We start from the raw sequence: 21,564 nt of genomic DNA on the forward strand, positions 1-21,564 counted from the left end.
CCCCACTCTCCTCACTCCTGGAGTTTTACAAAGATAGCCTACAATTTTTGTTGCTGGTCTACTATTTGGTTTTCCATTAAAGTTAATCACTCTGTAAGAGTTCTTTCTAACATTTAAAGCACATATTCCTAGTCTCTCTTCTACCATTTAAACCAGGCTCTCAATCACTACTGAGAAAATTTCTTGAGCACTTCCCTCAGAAAAAGCTTACATGTGATATATGAACTGTATCTTGTACTCCAGATGTCTTTGCTGGTCTTATTTCTTGAGTTATATTCCTTTGCTTTTAGCAGTGAGTATTGTACTGTCTCTTAGCTTATAGTATTGCAGATGGGTGGTCTTAAAGTCATCTGATTCTTGTTCCTAGTCTTTCTCTCTGGAAGCTTGTAAGTTTTTTCTATTTCAGAAATTCAGGAATTTCATCAGGATATGCCTAGATGCTGATCTTTATTCATGTAAGTCTTCTAATCTTCAGACTCAAATTTCCCTTTCCAATTGTCATTTTTCTCTTCTTTTTGGGCTTCTGTTATTTGCACACTAGGTCTTCTGGATCTGTCCTCCAACTATACATTTAATGGCATGATTTCCTTTCCCTTACATTTTTGATGTGTTGTAAGATTTCTTCCTCTATTTTTGAATCTTTCAGTAACTGTGCCAGTGACCATGAATGTCTATTCTAATGATAAATTCAAGCATTGAGTAAGTTTCCACAGAATGGGTTTGTGGGCCACCTGGGCCCATGGAATTGGCCTGTAGTTAAAACTCCATCTGTCACCTGACCTATGTAAGCCCCTACTTTGGTGAACCAAGTGGCATTTTGGGGCCCCAGGAATAGGAATCCATTAAAAGTGAATGTCTAATAATCCTGGAGAGTCTGGCTATGTCCTTTGCCCAATGCACAGATACCCTAGTAAGTGGCTGTAGGTACCTCAGGGAAGGCTTGGAGGAATATTTACACTGAGCACTTGCAGCAATGGTGCAGGATCCTTTCTCAAAGCCACCAAGCCTCACCTTTAATTAAGGGGCCCTACCTAGGACTATGACTGATTTTGGTCTGGGGACTGGTGAGAAGCCGTGACTCTCCACTGTTGCAACTCAAGTCAGAATTCAGGTTACCAGACCTAGGGTTCCTACTTACTGTATAAATCAAGCAGTAAACACTTCCAGAATGGCAGAGTAACGACCCCCTGAAAATTCACTTACCAAAAACAAGAATTCTGGTAAAAATTGTCAAAATCAAGTTTTTCAGTACTCTGGGAATTAACCAAAGGCTAGCTACAATCCCAGGAGCATTTATCCAAGAAAAAACATAGTGGTATCCTAGTGAGAATGTGAACTTTGTGGAGTTTTACCTGTCCAACTCCTATTCTCCTCTCCCCATGTCCACAGAATCTTGAAAACTAAAAGCCTCACAATTAAAGGAGTTGTGAAGAACAATGGCCTAGCAGCCACTGGAGGGAGAACAGGTTGGGAGCTCTGCAAGAGCCCCATTCCCAAAGAAGCGTCACTGTTTGACCTATCTGATAGCTCTCTGAAGAGCTCATTCTCGAGTAGTCTCTATTTGACCTGGCTCAGAGCTCTCTGTGTGTTAACAGCCATATCCCAAGGGATATGCTGAGACATCCCTAGTTGCAAACAGTAGCAATTGTTTAGCATTATAGCTGCCTAAGGTGGCATTCCAGTAGGGGGTAACAAAAAGGTGACCAAAAATGAGTCCTAAAAGGAAAAACTAGGGAGTGAGATATCCACAGAGAGCCTTGAAAAGCTCTGACATATTCCTGGGAATTCTAAGGTCACAAGCATGTGTAGAGGTGTTTGTATGCCCAGGAAAGATCTGAGAAGACCGTAAGCTCTCACCTCTAGCTGACGCTGAGGCTCTGTGTAAGTGGGAAACAAGAGTTAAAGTAGTGTTGCACACATCTATACACACAGCCCCTTGAAAAAGGCTAGGAAACTTGTTGGTTGAAGGCATTTAAGGACATTTTGCCAATCGTTAGTTTACTACTAAGCAAGCTAATTGAGCAGACTTCCATTACTATGCAAGAAAGAACACAGTCCTTACAGAATTAGTCTAGGGAAGTCACTAACAAACAAACAGCAACAACAGTGAAGCCCGGGGAGGGGTGAAATCTAATTTTCAGAGTTTCCACAGATAATAGTTAAGATACAACTTTAGCCCTGACCAGTGTGGCTCAGGTGATTGGGCTTTGTCCCACAAAGTGAAGGATTACTGGTTCGACTCCCAGTCAGGACACATGCCTTGGTTGCAGGTTCTGTCGCTGGTTGGGGAGCATGTGAGAGGCAACCAATCAATGTTTCTCTCCCTCCCTTCTCCTCTTTCTAAAAATAAATAAAATATTTTTAAAAATTAAAAGGGAATATTAATAGGTCAATAGAAATTTTATATTTATATTTATTATTTTACATTTTATTTTTAAATCATGTTTATTCTATTACAGTTGTCTCAGTTTTTCCCCCTTTGCCATCCTCCTCCCATCCCACTCTGCCCGCCTCTCCCACAGTCAGTTCCCACTCTGTTGTCCATGTCCATGGGTCACTCATACATGTTCTTTGTTTAGCCTCTTCTCCTCCTTTCCACCATTGTCCTCCTTCCCCTTCCCCTCTGGTCACTTTCAGTCTGCTCCATGTTTCCGTGCCTGTGGTTTATTTTGTTCTTTAGTTTATTTTGTTGAATAGATTCCACTTATAGTTGAGATCATATGGTATTTGTCTTTCACCCACTGGCTTATTTCACTTACCATAATATTCTCCAGTTCCATCCATGTTGTCGCAAAAGGTAGGAGTTCTTTCTTTCTTCCTTTATTTTTTAAATGCAGATTGATTTTATTTATTTTTTTAAATGTCAACATCCATTATAAAATAATGAAAAATTTAAATCAATTATAAAGTCTCAGCAATCACGACACCTGCACAGAAATAATCAAGTAGATTGATGAAATAAAATGAGCATTCTAGAAACAAATGTAAAATCTTTCTAACAATGTAATATATGATTAAATCGATATTTCAAATCAATGGGGAAAATAAGACTTATTCAACAAATAAGGTGCGTGGACCACTATTACTTGCAATAAAACAAATATAGAGCCCTATTTCACACATTGTACAACAAATATTCAGGTGAGTTAAAAAACAGTATGCGAAATCTAAGGATTTTTAGGAGAAATTAAAAAATAATATTTTTCTTACCCTGAAGTAACATAGTCAAGCCCAGAAGCTATGAAGTGAAATGCTGACAATATAACTATATTAAACATTTAAGACTATGCAGTAATATTCATGTAAATAAAGTTAAAGGACAAGTAATAGAATAGGAAAGTATTTGCAATACATCTATAAAAGGGTTAATAGTTGTTGGGTTTTTTTTAGGGAAAAAATTCTACAGACATTTAATCAGAAAATATATAAAGAATACCAAAGTCATTTAAAGCTTTTTAAAAAAATAATAGGAATAGGCAAGAAATATACAAAAACAGCTTTAGTTTCAACAATAAAGTAACAACACATCGTTGTCACAATCAGATTAATAAGTATTAAAAATATTGGTAATATCAAGTATTGGTGACTGTGAAAGGAACTGGGTATTCATAGACTCTTTTTCTTCATCTTCTTAAAGCAGTCCTGTTAGCATATTTTGCAATGCTCATTTGGCGGAGGTGTATGCTTTTAGCCTTCTTTTGTATGAGAAGCTCCTTATTTCACCTACCACTTTAATTGAGAGCCTTGCTTGATAGAGCAGTCTTGGCTGTAAGCCTTTGCTTTTCATTACTTGAAATATTTATTGCCACTCCCTTCTGGCTTGTAATGTTTCTGTTGAGAAGTTAGCTGCTAGTGGTACTGGGGCTCCCTTGTATATTACTATCTGTTTCTCCCTTGCTTCCCGTAGGATTCTCTGTTTGTCTTTGATATTTGCCATTTTAATGATGATGTGTTTTGGAGTGGGCCTCATTGGGTTCCTCTTAAATGGGACCCTCTGTGCTTCCTGGATTTGTGTGACTTTTTCTCCCCTCCAATGAGGGAAGTTTTTCATCATTACTTTTTCAAACAGGTTCTCTATCCCTTGCTCCTCTTCTTCTCCTTGAGGTATCTATTGTATGGATATTATTATGTTTCAGGTTGTCTTGCATTTCCCTAAATACCTCTTCATTCTTTTTGAGTCTTTTTTCATTTTATTGCTCTTTCTGGGGGCTTTTTTCTACCTTATCCTCCAGCTCACTGATTCAGTCCTCGGCTTCATCTAGCCTGCTTTTGATTCCTTCTACTGTGTTCTTCAATTCAGAAATTGCAATTGCATTCTTCATTTCCTCTTGTCTCTTATTGATAGTTTCTATGTCCTTTTCCATGCTGATATAGTTTGCAGTAAGTTCCTCATAGTTTCCCTGTAGTTTTTGGTAATTCTCTCTGAGCTCATTGAGCTCAGTAAGCTTCCTTAGAACTGTTGTTTTGAACTCATTATTTGATAGTTTACCTGCCTTTATTTCATTTATTTCTCTTTCTGGGGATTCCTCCTTTATCTTCAACTGGGGGTGTGTTTCTTTGTCTTCCCATTATTTGTGAGACCCTTCTTTTTTTCTTCTGCTTCTTTAATTGATCTCTCTTGATTTCCTGACTTCGTGGTGTGAACTTCTATGGTAGGAGATGACTGCTCTTTTTTTTTTTTTTTCCTGAATCTGCCTCTGATGATGTCAGATGTTCACCCTGTGTGACCTTAGGCAGCCTGTTTGAGACTTCTGGGAATCTAATGTCTGTGGTGTCTCCTTCAGCTGTTAATCTAGTCACTTTGCACTCAGGGGGCCAGCTTAGAGACACCACAGGGTGGGGCAGAGTCCCTCCTGGGGGCAGAGTTATTGGGTCCTCTCATGCTGCTGCTGCTCAGGGGAGTTGTCTGCCTGAGCCAGATGGCAGCTGCCATTTGGGGGAGGAGTCAGCACTGGGATCCTGCCAGCCACTCTCTCTGTTCTCTCCCCAAAACTCCATCCCCAATCTCTCCCCAGGCGTCTCCAGCCCACTCTGCCCCCACCTCCACTGGAGACCAGGGTAAGTGGCTGCAAATAAAAATGTATGTTTTGGCCCTTTAAACGGCTCTTTGCGTCTCCAGCTGCCTGTCTCTGGCAAAGAGCAAACCTGCTGCTTTTTTCAGCTGGCTGTTATCTGTGTACTTTTTGGGCTCTGGTACTCTAGGCTGGAGATCCCTATTTATGGTTTTGACCCCGCTCTTCTCAGGGGGATCCAACTGGCCATTTCAATATCCTTCTGGTGCTGCCACCTGTGGGCACCCTGCCTGCCTTCTCAAGTCTCTACCGCACTCCTTACCAGCTAGGTTGTGTTAAAGCTGATTTTCCTGTCTGTCAAAGGTTAAAAGGCTCCTCTCTCGCTATCTTTCAATTGTTTGTTCCCGGTGATTTCTCCACAATTTAGTTGTAATTCCAGATTGGTCCTTGGAGGAGGTCAGTGTAACTTCCACTCATTCCTCCGCCATCTTGATTCTCTCCTATATTTATATTTTAAATGTAATTTTATATGTGTGTTTATATTTTTAAAATAAAAATTTGTAAGTATATATTTTAATATAAATTTAAAATATTTATTTATTGATTTTTTTAGAGAGAGAGAAACAGAAACATCGATTTATTGTTGTGCTTATGCATGCATTGATTGGGTGATTCTTGTATGTGCCATGACCAGGGATCAAATCCACTATGTTGGTGTATCAGGACAATGTTCTAGCCAACTGACTTACCCAGCCAGGGCAATAATGTATATTTTAATATAAATATATTTTAGTATATATTTTTATTTTATTTTATTAAAGATTTTATTTATTTTTAGAGAGAGAGGAAAGGAGGGAGAAAGAGAGGGATAGAAACATTGATGTGTGAGAGATACATCGACTTGTTGCCCCTCACAAGACCCCAACAGGGGACTCAGTCCGTGGCCCAGGCATGTGCCCTGACCGGAACCGAAATGTCAACCTTTTAGTCCACAGAACAGCATTCAATCCACTGAGCCACAACAGCCAGGGCTATATGTTTTTATTTTTTAAAAAATATACAATATACAGGATCTGGAACAAATAATGACCCCCCTTTTCTTGTTACAAAATCATAAGGATGTAATTCTGTAATATAACAATATCACACTCAAGCACACCATAATGACCTTTTAGGTGAAATGTTCAAATTAAGACTATAAATTATTACACTCATATTATTACCCAGCAAACCCACTCAAGCAAGTCTCACTTCTGCTGGACCCCTGTATAATACCAAATATAGATACATACACACACACACACTATATATACACACACACACACACAAATACACACATATACGTACGCACCAAATAGAAATTCTGTAGTTAAAAAGTACAAAAGAACAATAACTAAAATGACAGACTCACTGAAGTGTCTTAATTAACAGACACAAGAAGAAGAAAACAATTACTTTGAAGACAGGTAATTTTAGATAATTTTTAAAAAGATTTTGTTTATTTACTTTTAGAGAGAGGGGAAGGGAGGGAGAAAGAGAGGGAGAAAAACATCTTTTGCTGCCTCTTGTATGCGCCTGGACTGGGGACAGAACCTGCAACCCTGACCAGGAATTGAACCAGTGACCCTTTGTTTTTGCAGGACAATGGCCCAACCAAGCCACACAGGTCAGGGCAATTTGAGATAATTTAGTCTGAGGGATGGGAAGAGAAAAGAATGAAGGAAAATTAATTGTGCCCCCAGAGACCTATGAGACACCATCAAGTGAACTAATATATACACATAGGTCCGAGAAGGAGAGAAGAGGAAGGAAAAGAAAGAATATTTGAAGAAGCAATGTACAAAAGCTTTCCAAATTTATACTTCTAAGAAGCTCCAAGTAGGATAAACTGAAAGAGATTCACATCTAGACACATCATAGACAAATTGTCAAAAGACAAATACTGAAGATGCAAGAGAAAAAGCAAATCATCATGTATAACAGAGCCTCAATAAGAGTAATGGCTAACTTCTTATTGGGAACTGGAGGCCAGAAAGCAGTGGGGTAACATATTCAAAGTGTTGGAAGAATGAAATTTTATATATAATTATTTAAATTCTGTTTTGTCTGATTCATTAGGAGGGCGTAATTATAAACATATATGTACCTGACAGTAGAGCCCCAGAATATATGATAGAAGAACTGACAGAATTTAAGGAAGAAATAGACAATTCAACAATAACATTTGGAGACTTCAATACCCTACTTTTAATAATGGATGAAATAACTACACAGGAGATCAAGAAGGAAACAGATGAAGCAATACTGGAATAGACTGCCCATTTATTTCATTCCTAAGGACAATGTGATCAATTACCCATTGACAAATCAGACTGCCTGGTGGTCCATGCTGCCCTTTACAGTTGATGTATCAACCTTGTCTTGATCCCATCATACCCATTTAAGGTCAGGGAGCCCATATCTGTGGTGGTTTCCCCTACAGCCCTACCTCACCTACAAAGTAGAATAACCAGAGAGCTTTTAAAGGTTAGAGGTGCTCCCTTCAATGCCTTAGCAAAGGAAGTGTCTTTTGGGTCCTCTCATGATTACTGTTGACAGGTGGCACATGATAAATACAGTCTATCACACTAAACCTTTGGATTTCCTCTTCTATGTGGTGCCAGGAAAACTGGCATCTCAACTTCACTAACTCTAGGCAACTATCAAATTTAAATTTCAGTCAACCAACCAAGTAACTTCTCAGAGCCAACTTCGGGTGCACAAGCTAGCACATTAAAGCTGGAGTTTCTAATAAATGTATTCATATCAATGAATTTGGCCCTATCTACTGTTACGGCTTATTCTCATTAGTTTAAGACCCTTAAAATCCATTCTCACACACTCCCAAGGTTTTAGACAACATAATAGCAACATATTGCAATTCTTTTTGCGTAAAAGCTGTTTCTTCCTGGATCACAGTGTGTACCTGTCCCTCTGGAATATGCTGAGATTTGACCCTACTTAAAAATCTAGTGGCAACAGGCTAGTTGTGGATTTTGAATGGAATAAGCGTCCCCTTTCAAGGCATTTGCCCCAGGTGAGAGTATCACAGGGTTTTCAGATAGAGGAAAGCTGGTGTCTTCAGCCACAGGAGGGTGACCACTGGCAAGGGAGAATCAAAATGACTTGGGAGTTCAATATTGTCCTTTTCATCTGGGTACAACTAGATGCAACATTCCCAATTTCTAGATCTATTCTTTACTGATCAATGCCCCCGTTTTACCGTGATAAATTTGATAGGACTGTGAATTCAATTATCATTATAAATCAGCAACCTATAGAATTAAATTTTGTGTTTGACTTTCAGCAATATCAATCCTCAGTCTACTTAAGTAAGAGACTGTTTCAGAACTGTTGTGAAAGCATCCTGGTTCTCAGATTGTGACTTGTGCTAGGAATTAGACCTGAGCTTGTCATTTTCTCTTTATAATCACTGAAGTGCACTGAAAAGAGTCCATTCTATGACACAGTCCTTAGTCATAATTAATGCCACAGCAGTCAAGGGCCTCAGCCATTTGGGTTCCCAAGGCAGGTGCTTCAACTGGCACTGCCCCGCAATCAACCACAGGTGAAAGCTCGATTAACTGTGAGGCCACTCTCTGTTCTGGATTATTATTATCCCATTCCCCATTGGCAAGAAGCTCAGCACTGTGCTAAAGCCTAAGGGTGTGACCAAATCATCCCATCTTTGTGCATCTCTCTCCTGGTACTACCCCTGGTACCAACTGTTATATCAATCAAGGTCCAATCAGGAGACAGAAGGCACAATGGGAAAATTTAACATAAAGAATTATAACAGGGGATTGGAATAATGGGGAACTGGCTAATGAGAGCTAAAGATAATTCTAAAGAATACAAAAGTAGCATACATTAAAATCAGCTACTATCCCTAGGGCTGAGATAGACTGCTCAAGGACAAGTCCTCTTTTACTAGGGCTGAGCTCCAGACTCCAATTGAAAGGGCAGTGAAAGTCACTGACTGCCTCACCAATGGGACTTCCTGGAAATCATCCTCTTGAAGTGTCAGGTGAAGCTGCTAATCACTAAGCATTGCTGGAACCAAGACTGTAGAAAGTGTACTTGCAGGAGTTCTGTGCTGGAGAGAGGTTTGCTGGTGCAGGAATCAAGCACTGTAGAAAGTCACGCCATTACAGGAGGCATGTTTTAGAGCATGTGTACTCAGCAAGAGCCCAGTGCTGGAAAAAGCTGCCCCAGTGCAGGAACCAAGTGCTGTCAACATTAGAGAAAATGCACTACATAAGACCACAGTGATGGAGAAAGCCAGACTGCTACTGAAGCCAAGTGCTGGGGAAAGCTTACTCTCAGGGAGATCAGAGCTAGGGAAAGCTGCATGAGAGTCAAGACAGGTGGGTAAGTGTACAAAGGAAGTCCAAGAGTCCTAGCATCAGGAGGACTCTACTCATTGCAAAGGCAGCCCATAGTGTGGAGTTTGTGGTGTCCACATGGGGGTAAAGATGGTGCAGCAATTTTTTTGCAAGTTGGGAGCTATGAGCCCCGCAAAGGGCTCCTTACTCTGGACGCGTCTAAGGCAGAGGACTGAATGTGCCTGCTCACATGTGCCCTTGCAAAACTGCAGTAAGAACAAGAGAAAGAAAACCTTAAGACCAGAACCAGGACTTTCAGTTAAGATGGAGGCGTAGGTAAACATGGATCACCACCTTGCACAACCACATCAAAATTACAACTAAACTATAGAACGACCATCACTCAGAGCCATAAGACATAGAGTTGAATGGAAGTCTGACAACTAGGAATGAAAGAAACCACATCCATCCAGACTGGTAGGAGGGGTGCAGATGCAGAATGGACTAGTTCCACATCCACGTGTGGTGGATAAAAATTCAGGAGGGATATCTTGGGAGCGAGGAGTCCCAGCCTCATACCAGGACCCATAGCCCAGGGTTACAGTGCCAGGAAGATAGGTTCCCATAACTTCTGGCTGCAAAAACCAGCAGGATCTGAGTCGGTGGAAGAAACTTTTGGAATCCCAAGCAGCTTCTCTTAATGAACCGACACACAGACTTTCTCATCTCACTCCCTCTGAGCTTTAGCACCAGGGTAGCAGCTTGAAATGCTCCAGTGGCATATAGGGAGGAAGTGAAGTGTCTGGCATCAGGCGAGAGCTGAGAGACAGCTTTCTAACTGGCAGAAAGGCATGCAGAAGCTATCGTTCCTTTTCTGAACCCACTTCCCACAGAGCCACAGAGCCAGCAGGCAGGTGTCATGTCTGAGACCTCATCAGCCTGGCTAACACTGTTTGTACCACCCTGGAGGTCCCCTGAGTCTCTGCCCCACCCAACTTATGGGCCCACCCAAGCTGTTAACAATGGCTTTTCCATATGAAAGGCTGGTCTTGACTAATGCTTCACAACTTCCTAAATTCTCTCAAAGAAGCAACAGCCAGCCTCAGCAAGCCCCCAGCCCCCATACCACTTGCTAAGTGGTCCTAGGCCTGGCAGTAGGAACAGCCAGGCTAGGTTCACAGCTTGACTTCTCCTGGGAATGTCCAAGCCCAGCACAAGTAACAAACATCTGCAGATTTCTTTGTAGCTCATGTAGGGTGGCCCTGGGCAGAAAACAGGTGGGGGCTGACCTTGGCCTGCACATCCAGTGGATAGAGACCATCCTGAAGCACCACCATCCTGCCCCTGCACAGCTGACACTCCACAGAAGGTGGAGGTTTGTGGTCAGTGGTCACAGGCAGCCCTTACAGCTGCCTGGCCTGGGTGAATCCCTCCCATTGACCTGCCAATGGCAGTCAAGGCTCAACTGCAAGAGAAGGGTACACTCAGCCCACACGAAGGGCCCTCCTTGACTACCCAGCTTGGGAGATGGAGGAGGCTGTGCCACTGGACTCCACAGGCACCTACTACATTAGGCCAAGCTACCAAGACAGGGAGTCATAGTGGCTCTACCTAACACATAGAAACAAACACAGGGAGGCTGCCAAAATGAGGAGACAAAGAAACATGACCCAAATTAAAGAACAGATCAAAACTCCAGAAAAAGAACAAAATGAAAGGGAGATAAACAATCTATTAGATGCAGAGTTCAAAACACTGGTTATAAGGATGCTCAAAGAACTTAGGTGAGAATCTCAACATCATAAAAAAGATCCAGTCAGAAACAGAAGATATACAAATTGAAATAAAGAACAATTTACAGGGAAACAACAGAAGAGTGGATGAGGCCGAGAATCAAATCAATGCTTTGGAACATAAAGAACCAAAAAACAACCAATCAGAACAACAAGAAGAAAAAAGAATCTAAAAAAATGAGGGTAGTGTAAGCACCCTCCGGGACAACTTCAAGCATTCCAACATTTGCATCAGAGGGGTGCCAGGAGAAAAGAAAGAGCAAGAAATTGGAAATCTGTTTGAAAAAAAATACTGAAAGAAAACTTCCTTTATCTGGTGAAGGAAATAGACATGCAAGTCCAGGAAGCGCACAGAGTCCCAAACAAGAAGGATGCAAAGAGGCCCACTCCAAGACAGATCAAAATTAAAATGCCAATGATTAAAGATAAAGAGAGAATCTTATAAGCAGCAAGAGAAAAGCAGTTTCTGTATTTTGCTATGTATAATGCACACTCTTTTGCCCAAATTTTTGAGGGGAAAATAAGGGTGCACATTATACACGGGTAGCACTAATTCCATATCTGTATAAATGTTTTTTAATTCTTTTATTTATACTTATGCACTGAAAGTGTGACTCTAGAAAGCAATAATGATATCCATATGAAAAATAATACCCTGGAATATGATAATCAGTTTTGTTCCAAAAAAATTAATTAAAAATTGAATTAAAAAATTAAAATGAAAGATTTTTTTTCTTCCCTGAAATTCTGGGCCAAAACCGTGGGTATGCATTATACACAGCAAAATCAGTTACCTACAGGGGAGTTCCCATAAGACTGTCAGCTGATTTATACAAAGAAACTTTGCAGGCTAGAGGGGATTGGCAAGAAATATTCAAAGTCACAGAAAGCAGGGACCTACAGCCAAGACTGCTCTACCCAACAAGGCTATCATTTAGAATGCAAGGACAGTTAAATAGCTTCCCAGACAAGAAAAAACTAAAGGAGTCCATCATCACCAAACCATTATTATGTGAAATGTAAAAGGGACTTATTTAAGAAAAAAAGATCAAAACTATGAACTATGAAACTAATAAACTAATGAAACTATGAAAACTAATAAAATGGCAATAAATACATATCAATCAAAAATTGAATCTAAAAAACAAACTAAGCAAAAAAGAAGAACAGATCAGAATCATGGATACAGAGAGCATTTGATGGGTGCCAGATGGGTGCCAGATGGGAGGAGTGAAGAGGTGAGAGGATTAAGGACAAATAGGTAGTTACAGATTAGCCATGGGGATATAAAGTACAGTATAGGAAATGCAGTAGCCAAAGAACTTACACGTATGACCGATGGACATGAACAAAGGCATAAGGATTGCCTGAGGGGATGGAGGAGGGATAGAGGGGAAAATAGGACAACTGTAATAGCATAAGCAATACAATTTAAATTTTTAAAAAATGACCATAACCAGGAGGAGCAACCTTTTCCTCTTTTGGTGACCCTTTAGCGCCCTCTACCGAGAAATCTTAACCTCATGTTCAATTCAAGGAGAAATGCAGAAATAGCTCAGTCTATTTTCTCTAGAGAGAAAGGAAGGGAGAAAGAGAGGAGAGAAACATTGATTGGTTTCCTCTCGCACCCCCACAACTGGGGACCTGGCCCACAGCCCAGGCTCATGCCCTGACTGGGAATCAAACTGGCAATCTTGTGGCTCACAGGCTAGAACTCAACCCACTAAGCCACACCAACCAGGGCCAAAATTTTTATTGTTTCTTGAGGTAGGCCTGTATTTCTATGAATTACCTTCTTGGAATTCATAGATTTGGCTGTGTCTGGTAGATTTGAGGTTGTTGTTTTTTCATTTTAATTTATCTCAAGTTATCTGTTTATTTCATCTTGGATCTCATTGTTAATCTATTCTTTGTTTAGTAAGTAGCATGTTACTTAGTGTCCATGTGTTTTTCAGTTTTCTCCATGTAATTAATATTCAATTTCATAAAATTGTGGTCAAAGAAGATGCTTGATATGATTTCAGTGTTCTTAAATTTATTGAGACTTTATTTGTGGCCTAACATGTGGTCTACCCTAAGAAATGTTTTATGCGCACTTGAGAAAACTTGATATTCTGCTAATTTTGGATGAAATGTCCTCAAAAAATCAATTAAGTCCATTTGGTCTAATTTTTCAGTTAAGGCCACCATCTTCTTGTTGATTTTCTGTCTGGATGATCCGTCCATTGATGTAAATGGAGTGTTAAAGTCCCCCACTATGACTGTATTACTGTTGCTCTCTCCCTTTATGTCCATCAATATTTGCTTTATATATTTAGATGCTCCTACCTTGGGTGCAGAGATATTTACAAGCATTATGGCCTCTTGCTGGATTGTTCCATTTTTCATGAATGCCTTTCTTTGTATGTTGTTACAGCCCTTGTTTTAAAGTCTATTTTGTCTGCTGTAAGAATTGCTACGACAGCTTTTTTTGTTTTCATATGCACATGTGTATCTTTCAATCTGGTAGTAAGTCTTTTGTAGGTACCATACGTATGGGTCTTGTTTTTTATTTTTGTTTGTGCTTACCTTGTGCTCTTAAACAATAATTGTTGCCCTGGCTGGGTGGCTCAGTTAGTTGGAGCACCATCCTGTACACCAAAAGGCTGCAGGTTTGATTCCTGGTCAGGGCACATACCTAGGTTGCAGGTTCAATCCCCAGTCAGGGCACATATGGAAGGCACTGATGGATGTTTCTCTTTCACATCAGTGTTTGTTTCTGTCTGTCTGTCTGTCTGTCTGTCTCTCTCTCTCTCTGTCTCTCTCTCTGGAATTGATGAACATATCATCAGGTGAGTATTAGAAAAAATAATAATTGTTTATTTTTCAATTACATTTGATATAAAATCTTAGTTTCACATGTACAAAATAGTGATTAGACTTTTATATAACCTATGATTACTCCAAAAAGTCTATTAACCATCCTATACCATACATAATTATCACAATATTACTGGCTATATTCCCTATGTTGTACTTTATACCCCCGTGACTGTTGTTATAACTGAAAACTTGCATGTTTTTTAAGAAAAAATTTATGAATTTATTTTTAGAGAGAGGGGAAGGGAAGGAGAAAGAGAGGGAGAGAAAGATTGATGTGCGACAGAGATATCAATCGGTCGCCTCTCATATGCACCCCTGCCAGGGACTAAACCTGCAACCCAGGCATGTGTCCTGGCCTGGAATTGAACTGGCAACCTTTTACTTTGTGGGATGACATCAAACAAACTGAGCCATACTGGTCAGGGCCCTAATGTATTCTTCATTTCAGTGAATGCATTCTTCATTTCTGGTAGGTTCTTTTTTTATGTTTTCTATCTCCATTATTATGTTTCCTATTTCTTTGTTAAAGTTCTAACTGAGTTCATCTGCTCCTCCCTAAGTCCATTGAGCATGAACTCTACATCTGGTAGATTGCTTATCTCCATTTTGTTTAGTTCTTTTTATGGAGTTTTGTTTTGTCCTTTCATGTTTCTTTGTCTCCTCATTTTGGCTCAATCCCTGTGTTTGTTCCTATGTGTTAGGTATGTGGGCCATGTTGTCTAGTCTTGGTAGAGCGGCCTTACGTAGTATGCTCCGTGTGTGTCCCTTGTGGGCCCTGCTGTTGCAGTTGAGCATCGATTGCTGCTGGCATGTCAATGGGAGGGATTGACCCTTAGGGTGACTGGGTTTGAGGAATGGCCATGACTATAGCAGAGGAGCTGTTGTACAGGGCCCAACCCCATGTAGCATGATTTACGTTTTTAAATTGAATTTATTGGGATGACATTTGTTAATAAAGGATTCGCTTTAGCAGGGTTCTGGTGCTTGCCAAGACCACCTTTTGGGTGTGTCGCTTGTGGAGGGGGTTGAGCGGTGCTCTGGTGTGATCTGAAGCTGGCCACTGGGTGTGTTGATTCTGGAGCCTCTCGGGAAGGGTTCTGTTGCAGATCAACGTCAGCTAATGCCTGTGCCTGGCCCAGGACTATGTGTATGAGCTACAAAGTGATCTGCAGTTGGTTGCTGCATGTGTTGGGCTTGGTGGTGCCTGGGAGAGGCTAAGCTGTGAAAAGAGGTCAGCTGCCATTGGGGTCGAGATTCCGGCAGCTTAGCAAGATGTACAGGGCATCCTGAGGCCAGATAGATACTGCTTGTTTGGGGTTTGTGAACCTTGAAGAGACTTTAGGAAAGTCTGCAGCAGGAACCAAGATAGGTAGCTTGCATGGAAAAGCCCCTGGAAGCAGCTTGAGTAGGCCCGAAAATTTGTTGGGGAAGGGACTCAGGGAATCATCGAGGCAGGGTGAATGGTGTTAGCCAGGCTGATGGAGACTCAGACTTGGCACTCACCTGTGCCTGCAGACTGTGTGTGAATGGAGCTCAACAAAGGGACAAAATTGCAAAGATTTCTGCCACTCCAGCCCTCACCCTGAAATCAGACCATTCAGTTTTTCCCTGTTATGTCCCTGGTGCTTTTCTTTTCTTTTTTTTTTTTTCCTCATCCTCACCCAAGTACATACTTACTGATTTTAGAGAGAGGGGAAGGGAGGGGGAGAGAGAGAGAGGGAAAGAAACATTGATGGGAGAGAGAAATGTTGATAGGTTACCTCTCGTACACACCCCGGCCAGGGACCAAACCCTCAACCTAGGCATGTACCATGACTGGGAATCGAACCTGCAGCCTTTCAGTTTATGGGATGATGCTTCCACCAACTGAGCCACACCAGCCAGGACTGCCCCTAGCGCTTTTTATGCTGCTGCCCCAGCACTGGAGCTCAAAGTGAGTGAGTCCATCAGTGAGTAAATCCATGTGGAGGCCCTTTAAGAGGATGCCTAGAACTATAGCAGCCCTCAATCTCACTAAACCACAATCCATGCTTATTTCCACAGTTGCAAGTTATAGGGACTACTCTTCCTTGCTGTGGAACCCCAGATTGGGGAGCCCAGTGTGAGACCCCCTCACTCTCTAGGGGGTACTTTTCCAGCTGAGATATCCCTCTTGATTCTTAACCAGATGGGTGTGGGGCTTGCTCATACCACATCTCCTCCCCTCCACCAGTCTTGACGTGGCTTTTTTAGTGTATCCTTAGTTATGGGACTTTTGTTCAGCTAGTTTTTCAGTAGTTCTCAAGGGTGGTTCTTCTGTAGTTTATTTGTAATTTTGATGTGGTCATGGAAGGTGGTAATCACAGCATTTACCTACTCTGCCACCTTGACCAGAAGTCCTACCATGTGCTTCTTATATACCAAGCTATGTTTATAGTGGTTTATTTTAAATTGATAGTCACTTAAGTTTGAACACATTCTAAAATCACTGCAATTTTTACTCACCTCCTCCACATTCATGTTTTCTGAATGCCTCTACACTTTCAAGACAATTAATGTAGGGCTCCAGTACCTAAACTTGCTATAACGCTTCCCCTCAACAGGGGTAAATTGACAACCCAGGTTCATCCTTGCTAGCACCAGACACCTTTTATCCACTCAAGGTGGGAAGGGCTGATCTCTGGTCATTAATCAACCAAGTGTTCGCTTAGTACAGTCAAAATTAAATAAACAGCAGCCCTGAGTTAAGCCTGCATGACTGCTATCAGCAACTCCTCCAGGCTTGCTGAAGAGCAGCAAATTATAGAACCTTTAAAATAAAGTGCATACAGAACAAGACCAACACACATACAACAGAATAGACTGAGTACTCTTCCAGAGAGAGAAATCTAAGACCCTAGGACTCGAACCAAAGGTTTGGGATTCAAACCCAACCTTTGAGGACCTCAGCAGCTGTAATATTTCCTCAGACTGGCTCCCTAGGTTGTGGGTCGGTGGGACTCATACCCACGACCCTAACCCTGGGAGTTCTAACCCAAGCCTCTGGGGGCGGGCCTCACACAATCAAGAGATTTCTTTAGACAATTTAGGCACATGTGCATATTACCATGGTCACTCACCTGAAAGATGTCTGATCCAGGGACTGTTTCTTCTCTTAAAAGTGAAAGTTACATGCAGAGCACTGCAGCGGAGTAGCAGGAACCCAGGAACAGCTGAGCCTTCAGACAATCCCGTCTAGGCAGCTGCTCAGAGTCAGCTTCAAGGGCTCCTGTGCTGCCTGGGGACACAGCGCCTCAAGCAGGCAGTCACGAGAAAAGACTAAAATTTTTATAGTCACCAAAGTTTTTACTAAGCAAGAACCCACTGCTTGATGTACGTAGGAACCAATGCTAGGCACCAGCTTTTGAGAAGAGAAAAGTTTTTACCACTAAGCCTACCTGCAAAGACAGAGGAGGCAAGGCTCAAATCTGTCTACCTGATCCAGGGTCCAGAGTGAGTTTTAAGGTGTTAGGGGGAACAGTATTGTTTGTGGAAGCTCTGACAGGGTGGGTTTCAATTGCAGGGTTTTTGGTATTTGATCATTTATGGTAAGATACGGTAAGGGTCTATGACACTGGGTCTTTATGGACAACAGATCCTTCACTTCTAGAAGAGTTCCAGTGTTTAAGTTCTGGTCATATCCTGGTCCTTTGGTTCCTTTGGGGGCAGGTGGTGCACCTGGAGATCAAAGTTCTCTCCTCTGTGCAGGCTTGGGCTGCATGACTTGCAATTTTGGTCTGTGGTCTCTGAAAAACAACTCAGTATCTTGTTAGAAACAGGATAGGACCAGTGTGAGCTGGTTCTGACATTACATCTGTCAAATTTCAGAAACTGAGCTTTCTTCAAGGCCTGCTTTAACCTCTGCCTGCTGACAGAAATACAGAACTGTCATTTGCAGCAGGGTCTTCCTAGTGTTGAGTGGGGTGAGGAGAAGAGAAACACTGCCCAGATTTCTTCTTTTCTCCCTGCAGGATTCAGGAGTGAGAGTGACAAGGAGAGCCCTCCATGAGAAAGGCCTGAAGACAGAGCCTCTCAGGAGGCTCCTTCCCAGGAGGGGCCTCCGGACAAATGCCCGGCCCAGTTCCACATTGCCACAGGACACCAGAGCTCCTGGGGGAGGAAACAAGGCCCCGAGGGCACCCAGGACTATCCCCCAGGGGAAGGGGAGGTGAGCTGGCTCCCTAGGCAAGGCGAGGCCCTTAGGCCTCCTTTGGCTACCCCAAGATCGAGCCACCCACCCGTGCCCTGAGGGTGCGAAGATTTTCCTCACCAGACAGCCAACATAGGAACATCTGGGCTAGCGGCCCTAGCCTGCCCTGACCCTAAAGCCACAGCACCCATCTTGCTCACCATCTGCTGTTGCACAGTGAGTGGGCCTACCAGCACCACAAATGTGGGAAGGACTTTGAGCACAACTCCGACCCCATCCAGAGCCTGAGGACGCATCACAGCCAGGGGCCCTGGCCATGCTGGAGGACAGGGTAGACTCTGGGCAGCGACGCCCACCTCCTCAGGTGCCAGGGCTCCCGCTCTGGCCCGTGAACCAGGTGTGAACGTAAGGCCCAGCGCCTTTCCCATCAGAGGGGGCAGAAGCAACACCTCCACTCAGGCTTCAACAGGCCTCCCACCTCCTGCAACACCAGGCCTTGCCTGACGATGTGACTGCTGCGTCACCCAGAGGCTCCCCGCCCCGCGTGGAGACCCTGAGTGGCACTGCCCAAACCAGCGCTCCACTCCATCCCCTACCTTACACCTCCCTGGAAGGTCCACAATGCCAGGCCTGCCGGCGAGGTTACCTCAGTCACCAGAAGAGCAGCAAGAGCTTCCACCAAGTGCCAACCATGCCAGTCCCCTGAGAATCCATGTGGGCAAAAGGCCTTTTGCCAGCATGCCTGCCTGGCCACCTCACACCATGGGACCCACCTGGAGATGGGGAAGGCAGCCTGGGCTTAGTGGGGAGGCCTTGAAGCTTCAGGGGCAGGAAAATCACCACCTGGAGAAGGCTCAGGGCATGAGCCCTTCAGGTGATTCCAAGGGTTTTCACCAAGTTCTTGTTACCAACTCCACTGCTGGGCCTATTTACTAGGAAATAATAAGGTCTCCTATTTATTGAGGGCTTACTCTGTGCCAAGCTTTGTGATTTATGGGAATTATCCCATTAATACTCACAATGTCTCTGTGACATTGATATTCTCACTGTCAGCATTTTACAGATAGAGAAACTAAGTCTCGGCAATTAAGGGACCTGCCTAAAGTCATACAGCCAGTATATGGCAGAACCAACCACATTCAGACCCAGGCCTGCCTGCCTGACTCCACAGGCTGTCCTACTGCATGGCTTCTCCAGCTACTGCCTGAGTTAAGGGTGCAAGTTTGACGGAACATCCGTTTATGGAGCATCCCTTTTTCTTGGGGTAATTCTATAAAACACTTTTGAGACGAAAGTGAGCAGATACTCCCTGGAATGAAAGTTAACACTTGCACTGATGATTGAGATGCCATAGAAGTTTCATGCTACAGCCAATCCTTCTCAGGCTCAGTCCTCGAAACCTTGAAATATCCTCTCCCCAGACCTCTGCCTTTAGAGGGACATTGGCCAAGGAAGATCTGCTCTGGGACCAGCTCCTGTGTGGGTCCTTTCTGGAGGCCAAGGAAGATGGCCTCTCCACAGTTTGCCATCCCACTGGGTTGCTTGGGAAGTTCCTCTGGGCTAAAGTTTCCAAGTTCCCAACAGATAATGATCATCTAGATTTTGGAATGAAAAATTGGAATCCTTGGGAATTCCTGAAATTGTCTTAATCTGTATTTTTCATAACTTTATGCATTTTTTATAAATAATAAATACACATTTAGCAGTAGTTACAAAGAACTGTAGGGTATTGCAAATATTCTAAACCTAGAAAATACCAGAGAACATTATTGGGTAGTATTCCAACAACAAAATGTTTAAATCTTTAACAAGATTACCTGCACTGCACAGAATCATGTGTTTAAATTGCCAGTTTAAGGACTGAATTGTTTCCAAAACTTGCTATTTCTTGAAAGAGCATTCATAGGATTTGCTTAAGCTATATTATGCATGTAAACTATTTAATATTTGTGAGAATGACTCACTGATAACAGACCACAAATACACTTTTAATACAGCAACAGTACCAAAAAGACTGGTTAGACTTTGACCACTTTTCTCCTATGTGCTCCTGTCCCAAGTTCCAGAAATGTCTTTCCTAACCTTGGACTCCATGTGTCAGTGTTTTCTTCTCTTGTTTTCTACTTGGTATCAGCAGATTCTTTCGAACCAGAGATGCCTCTGTTTATTTTCAAGCATTAATTCTCATAGGAAAATTATAATACTTTTTCCTATTTTCCCAATTTCTTGACACACACACACACACACACACACAAAATTCTGGTCTGAGAAGGATTGGCAAGACAAGTCTGATGCAGAAATAATTACCTAGCACATCTTCCAACCTGGTCACTGAAGCTTCATGGTTTCAGGTAGTTCAGAGCCAGAAGATCTAGTTATGGATCCCAGTCCTGCCATCTCCTGGTTGTGAGACATTGGGCAAGTCACTTTACCTCTCTGAGCTTCATTTTAATGAATAGAATGGTGCCTGGGAAATAATATACTTGCTTTGTGAGGCAATAGTATAGAAGGTTAAAAGTGTGGCTTTGGAGTTGACAGTCTGAGATTTGAACTCGTTATTTACCACTTCTTTGACTTGGGGCGAGGTCTCACCATGCAGAGCCCCATTTTTCTCTTCTGTAAAATGGAAAAACTGATTGATCCCATTTCATAGGGTTTAGGCAGTTTAAATGAGATCACATATGCAAATTCTTAACACAGAGCATGGTACATTGTAAATACTTGATAAATGTGGGCCAGTGTAGTTGTAATCTGCTGTATCTACCTCACAGGGCAGTTGTGAGGATAAATGAGGGATTTTGTTGTGCAAGTGCTTTCTAAGCTGTGAAATGGTGTCCACACTTCTCTTTCCTTCAGAAATGGGATGGTCAGAAGCTACTGGCAGATGTTAGTAGTATTTCCAAGTAAGGGGCCTGAGAATCCTTACTCATATCCATAGAAGACATCTGTGTTTAAGAGAAGGTATCACCCTGGTTACCTGGTAAACAGGGCTTAGTTGCAACCAAGTAGGCAAACTCTGGCATTGTCTGACTTGGGACACGGGGAGAAGACAGGGGGAAAACCAGTTTTCAGGAGCTGGTTTTGGAGAAAAAATAATGTTAAATGTAGCCTTCCTGCTATAGGTTTGCTTAACAGGAATTGAAACAGAGGAAGAGGACATGTAATAGAAGGTGGTGAGGAAGCTCTGACTCTTGTCTAAAGCCCTACTACTGCCTGAGCTTAGGAAACAATCCTATCAGCCAGAACCAGTGCATCCCATTCCTGCTATCCATGCATGCACTTCTGGTGCTCATTCATTCCTAGGCTGTAGACCAATTTTGGATCCCAGGGCTTTCCAAGATTATCTTCTGTAATCCTGACAGCTG

The 21,564-nt window shown here is 42.4% G+C and overlaps 1 protein-coding gene across 3 annotated transcripts in view; it reads left to right on the forward strand.

Annotated features, from left to right (window-relative positions):
- BCL7C (BAF chromatin remodeling complex subunit BCL7C) overlaps positions 1 to 21,564 on the forward strand; it is a 289,889-nt gene that overhangs the window by 27,042 nt on the left and 241,283 nt on the right. Inside the window, exon 6 of one of the 3 annotated variants that reach the window (XM_054582664.1) lies at positions 18,021 to 18,301. The exons of the other annotated variants lie outside the window; for them this stretch is intronic. Within the exon in view, the coding sequence (XP_054438639.1) occupies positions 18,021 to 18,221 (201 nt within the window). The 3' untranslated portion in view covers positions 18,222 to 18,301. Of the gene's footprint in view, positions 1 to 18,020; positions 18,302 to 21,564 lie in introns of those variants that run through there. 3 annotated transcript variants of the gene reach the window in all.

This window comes from Pteronotus mesoamericanus, unplaced genomic scaffold (genome assembly GCF_021234165.1).
Source record: "Pteronotus mesoamericanus isolate MK-2021 breed Mesoamerican mustached bat unplaced genomic scaffold, CSHL_Meso_final contig_72, whole genome shotgun sequence".
Lineage (NCBI taxonomy): Eukaryota > Metazoa > Chordata > Mammalia > Chiroptera > Mormoopidae > Pteronotus > Pteronotus mesoamericanus.